The 6,000-nt window shown below is 52.0% G+C and overlaps 1 protein-coding gene across 1 annotated transcript in view; it reads left to right on the top strand.

Annotated features, from left to right (window-relative positions):
* The first annotated feature begins 3,293 nt into the window (after positions 1 to 3,293).
* GMDS (GDP-mannose 4,6-dehydratase) overlaps positions 3,294 to 6,000 on the top strand; it is a 427,638-nt gene continuing 424,931 nt past the window's right edge. The window contains exon 1 of the mRNA XM_074576072.1: positions 3,294 to 3,605. Coding sequence (XP_074432173.1) covers positions 3,501 to 3,605 — 105 coding nt within the window. The 5' untranslated portion in view covers positions 3,294 to 3,500. The remainder of the gene's footprint in view (positions 3,606 to 6,000) is intronic.

The raw sequence follows: 6,000 nt of genomic DNA, 5'->3' as shown, positions 1-6,000 counted from the left end.
TTCTGTTTGGAGAAAGTGACCAGCAAAAGCCTCTTAGCTGCACGTGGAGGCCCCAGTGATGGGGGCTCTTCTTCTAGCCCAGCTTCAGAACTTGCATTGTCAGCCCTACTCACCGCTTTCTTGAGCAGAACACAGAAAGAAGCCAAGCTTGACTTTGGAGTACATTTAATGGACTGCCAGTGAAAGCTAGAAATGACAAGCATACCTGGCCACATAAAGGGCAATTTTTTATGTTGTAGCTCATCCGTTGCTTTATGCAGCTCTGATCTAGCAGGAGAGGGAATGATCTATTGTCGAACCAGGACATCTATATAAATAAGTAAAGAAAATTTGCTCCTAAATGTCTCTAATCTCAAATCCTAAGTTTTTAAATAAAAGTAACTTCTGTGCCTTATTTCCGGTGTACGGGGTCCTGAAGCTCTTAGAATTTTATGTCTTTTTATGTCTCCAGTCTCGTTTTAAAACTGAGAGGGTGGCATTCATGTTATTTGTGGTGTCCCTCCTCTTTTGAATCTGAGATTGTACACCCACAAAGCAATCACTAATGCAATGAAATCACTTTGCAGAAGTAGTAGCCGATGTTGCCAACTTTATAAAACTGCAAGGGAAAGGCTTCAGAACCAAGGTGCAGAAATGGTACGATGGGGATGACATCTGGCAACTGAGTAACTGTGACATAATACAGTTCCTCTGTTCCATCACAGACTACAAGGCTGCAAGAAGGGGATTTAAACTGAGAGTGTGGGCAGCAGTGCCCAAAAAGGCATTCAGGTTTCCAAAGTACGGTCCCACTTGAAAGGCAGTACGCTCCCAGACTCACGCATTTTTTTATTTGTTTTTTAAATATATCATGGGCTTTCAATGACACTGAGTAATTTCTGACCACACACTGTATAAGCCATAACAACAGTAAAATTACAGTAATACAGTTGTCTGCGTATGCAGAGGCCCCACCATCCACAGAATCACAGAATGGTTTAGGTTGGAAGGGACCTTAAAGATCATCTAGTCCAACCCCACTGCCATGGGCAGGGACACCTCCCACTAGACCAGGCTGCTCAAAGCCCCATCCAGCCTGGCCTTGAACACTTCCAGGAATGGGGCCTCCACAACTTCCCTGGGCGACCTGTTCCAGTGCCTCACCACCCTCACAGTAAATAATTTCTTCCTGATATCCAATCTAAATCTACCCTCTTTCAGTTTGAGGCTGTTACCCTGTGTCCTATCATTACACTCCCTGATAAAGAGTCCCTCCCTATCCTTCCTGTAGGCCACATGCATAACGAGGAAACTCCGATGTGACAGGAATTGTTAAAGGAGAAGTTGCTGCCTGAGCACTCTCACACCATTCATGGTGTCGCACGCACACACACACATTTACTCCCAGGTGTGCTTCCTCCTTCTTCAGGCTCATCCCTAGGTTTCCCACAGCAGAGTCTCAGGTGTCAGATTTCATAAAATAATTAATTTAGTTGGAAAGTGCAGCAGCAAGAACAGCCTGGGCTGGGTGCCTCCAAAGAGAGGGACCCTGAACTAAGAAATCCCTGGGCAATTACACCCTTGTGATCCATACACCCGCCCCTCACGCACCCTCCACGCATCTTTTAGTCCAATGGTGGTTTTTGGTCTGGGGTCTTCTAACATCTAATTGGATTATTTTTCTGTGTCCAGGCAGGCAGGCTCTTATCTTGTTGATTTGCAGTTTACATCAGGGGTTGGAACCTCTGTATCTTCTGCTTTCTGTTCCTTGCGCACCCGTCCTTGTCGGCAGAACACAGGGAACCCAAAAGTCCTGGATGTGAGAGAAACACTACCCAAACATCAGTGTGATACCCAGGGCTTTCCCAGGCTGAAAGATCACAGAATCACAGAATGTGTTGGGTTGGAAGGGAGCTTTAAACATCACCTAGTCCAACCCCCCTGCAGAAAGCAGGGACATCTTTAACTAGATCAGGTTGCTCAGAGCCTCATCAAGCCTGGCCTTGAATGTCTCCAGGGATGGGGCCTCCACCACCTCTCTGGGCAACCTGTTCCACTGTCTCACCACCCTCATTGTAAAGAACTTCTTCCTAACGTCTAATCTAAACCTACCCTGCTCTAGTTTAAAACCATTGCCCCTCGTCCTGTCGCTGCATGCCCTTGCAAACAGCCCCTCCCCAGCTTTCTTGTAGGCCCCCTTCAGGTGCTGTAAGGCTGCTATAAGGTCTCCCCAGAGCCTTATCTCCTCCAGGCTGAACAACCCCAACTCTCTCAGCCCGTCTTCATAGGAGAGGTGCTCCAGCCCTTACATCATCTCTGTGGCCCTAAGATTAAACAACACTGTACTGTCTGCTAGAAGTCCCGAGAACAGCTTTCTCATGGCCTAAAGGTTCCAGCAACTCTAGCAAATCGTGCTTAGGTGGAGCTAAGCAAGCAGCACAAGTCACACCCAATTACAATCCTCAGTAATTTATTCCACTTAGAACTTACTTATTTATGCTAAACAATCAACATCCCTCAACAGAACGAAATGTAAAATACAGACAGGCCCCTTTTTTTCTTGTCGATACAGCAACACGCTGCCGACCCAGTACAAGAAGGCGCCAATTCAGCGTTTCACCAGGAGGAGGCATATTTATTATAAAGCCCTTTTCCAGAAGCCTTTGGGTCGTTTATAAAAAAGAGGTATTTCTACATGTGGGGACGGCCCAGGAGGACCAGCTTCTTCCTCTCCCTGATGGATGGAGGAGCCGGTGCCTCACGGGGAGCTGCTCTCGACCAGGCACTCCCGGCCTCGCTCTCTAATGTCTAACACGGCCAGTAGGCCCCGGGGACCGGGTAGCTGGGCGGCGACAGGCCCGGGGGCTGCGGGGACACGACCCACAGTCGCCGGACGGGACGTTAATTCGCCCCACTCGGTGCCACCGGCGCCGCCGCCGCCGTCCCGCTCCTCCGCGCCGCAGGGGGCGCTGTTCGCCCCGTGCCGCTCTTCTCACGCGGCGGCGCCACCACTGCCACCTCCCCCGACACGCAGTCAGGAAGTCGGCAGCGGCACTGCACAAGGCCACGCCCCCCCTCCGCGCTCTCAACCAATCACCGCGCTCGCTTTCGTCCTCGGCGCGCCCACGATCCTGTTCCTTTAAGGACGCGCCGGGGCTTCTGATTGGCTGCGAGGCCGGGCGGGGGCGGGGCGAAGCGAGGGGAGGGGGCGGGCGAAGCAAGGCCGCCCGGCGGCTGCGCGCCTGCGCGGTGGCGGGGCCGGCGGCGGCGGCGGCAGGGGCGGGGCTGCACCTGCGGCCGCCGCGGGGCGGGGCGGGGCGGGGCGGGGCGGGAGCAGCGGCGGGCAGCGAGCGCGGAAATGCCGGCGCGGCGGCAGCGGGCGGAGCAGCGGCGGCAGCAGCGGTAGCCCCAGGGTGGGGGTAGCCCATGTGTTGAGCCGCGCTTCGGAGCGGTAGTCGGCCTTCCCTTCTGTGCCCGCCCCGGGCTATCTCCGCACCTGGGCCGCGCCCGTCGCCGGGAGGATGGCACAGCCGGCGGAGGAGGTATGTGCCGGGGCCGGAGCGGGAGGCGACGGTGAGGAGATGAACGGCAGGAAGGTGGCTCTCATCACCGGCATCACCGGGCAGGTAAGGGTGGGGGGCTCCTCTCGGCACCAGGCTTTCCCCGTCTGGGCGGCCGGGTTTTGCGGGGCTCCCGGTGGTGGCGGGTGGGGAGAGGCTCCCGCGGGCAGCCGTGAGTGGAGGCCGCGCGTGGGAGCGGAGGGCTTGGCGCGGGGCTGCCGGGCGCGTTCGTGTCCGCAGGCGGTCGCGGCCCTTTCTCCCTCCCCCCGCTTCAGGGCACATCCCCGCCGGTGCGTTCCCGGCCCCTGAAGCACCCTGCAACGGGGCGGCTGCGGCTGGTGCCCGCTTCCCCTCACGGTTTTGCGCCGACAGCTGTGGGGCTGCTCCCTCTGACAGCCCCGGCGGGCTTGGAGGCGGACGGACAGACCGCCCCGAGGTACGGGGCTTCGCTGGCCTCACCCACGCGTTGGCTGGGGCTCGTTCGCCCCTGGGTTAGAGGTGGCTTTCACCAGGTGTGTCTGGGGGGGAGGTGGGGTGCATCGCTTTGTTTATCTTGGCTTTGGAGTGTCTCATAGTAACTTTCACCAGGAATTCCTAAGAAATCAGCTAAACTGGTACAGAGGTGAGGCGTGAAGTGAGCATCAGTGGGAAAGGAGCCACGTCTATAAAAGATAATACCAGGAGCCTGTGTCTGGGACTCTTCATCCCGCGAGTCTGAAGCGGTGAAGGTAGCGGTGCAGTGGTACCCGTGCAGGTGTGAGGCAGTCCACCATCAGGTTTGGTTTGAGCAGGCTTGTCACGCAGAAGGCCTGTTTGTCACCTGTCTCTTTGACATACTGGGCAGCCATGCGTTTACAGTCAGTGCCTGCTTTATACCCAGGCCTGAATGGTTGACAAAAGCATCTCCCCAGGCCACTGTTTTTGTATTCTTGTACGTTCATTGCAGTCTCCAATTTTTTTGGCTGTATTACTCATAGGGATAATGATGCTCTCAGAGTCCTGGTGCTTTGAGCAGAAGGTGCAGGAGAAAGGTGGCATGGAAAGAAAAATCGTTTTCCCTTGGAGCAACTTCTGCACCATGAAAAAGGATGTTCTGGTGGTGAGTTTTAACCTGGTGAGACCTGCAGGAGCATTGACCTGTGCAGTTTATAGCTTTTGCTGCCACAGTCCTAACAGGCAGCTTGGATGTTTGTTTGGATTGTTTGTCCGTGCAGAGGTCTGCATTGTTGTGACTTCACTGGCATATGGGTGCTGAACAAAAGCTGTCATGGACATAGTTAGTCATATTTGAGGAACACCTTACTTTGCAATGTAGATGTTGCCCACTGCCTGGAAAAAAAACCACTCTGCTCGCGCATTGTTTTGTCTCTTGGAACGTGTTGAATGACTTCTGCTTGGAGGGTATATCTTCTGTGATTGGTATAACCTATTAACCTAGGTCCCTTTTATAGTAAGCATTAATGTTCATCTTAGAATCCCAGTTTTTTCCTTTATGACTTGCATTTGATCAGTGACAACTTCATAGAGGGAAGAACTACTTCCCCTTCAACTGTGGCTTGTCCTGGTACGCTTGCAGATCCACTTGTGAGGTGTTGGTGTGGATTGTTTAGAAGGCCGTGAGCATTGTGGAAAAGTACATGTCAAAATAAACATGTTGCTCTTTCCCTCTGAGACAATGTAAGTCAATGCTTTTTTTTATTGTAGCAGAGCCACCTGACCTTTTGTGGGGAGTAAATCCAGAGACAATATAGTGTTATAGTAGCTTTCATCTGTTATCCAAGAGAATCTGCACTATGCTTTGAACGTTTACCTGCTGTTCATGTTTTACCTCATTATGTCTGTTCTTGTGTGTCCTTACAACCCTTTTTAGTGGGCACTGTAGTGGGTTAGCAGCTGTCTGCCAATAGTGGGCTGAGGAAACACCTTCAAGCACCTGTCTGACAAGGAGATGTAACTATGTCTGAGAAGAGGAAAAACTAATAATCTGTATATACTAACATTTTTGCTTGATGTTTATTTTTAGCAAGAGCACAGTCAGAGCTTTCCCAAGGACTACTTTGGTACTGTGTGAACAGTCTTCCAGTTTGTTGACAAAAGTACGTTTCTCTTCACCAGAGATAGTAAGTTAGAGGCCTGTAGCTACAATGCTACAATTCTTTCAGCACTGTGTTCTCTATGTTATTTTTCTCCGTTTTTCAAAGCAGCTCTTCTGTCTTAATTTAACCTTTGTCAGGCATATTGCTGGAACATGTGGAGAACCAGAGCTAGTAAAGGCCTGTGATAGTTAGCCAGTGAGGCTGGGTGCCTTAGTGATGAGACTGTACCAACTTTTGGCTTAGGATGGAATTTTTATGTTGAGGGTGGCCTCTTTTGGGGTCCTGTACTCTTCCATCATTTTGAGATCTGCCACTAGGAATCCTTGTCCCTCTTTTCTCAGATGAACTTTAAAGAAAGTCACCAT

Source organism: Larus michahellis, chromosome 2, assembly GCF_964199755.1.
Source record: "Larus michahellis chromosome 2, bLarMic1.1, whole genome shotgun sequence".
Lineage (NCBI taxonomy): Eukaryota > Metazoa > Chordata > Aves > Charadriiformes > Laridae > Larus > Larus michahellis.
This window is presented reverse-complemented; position numbering and strand designations above follow the sequence as displayed.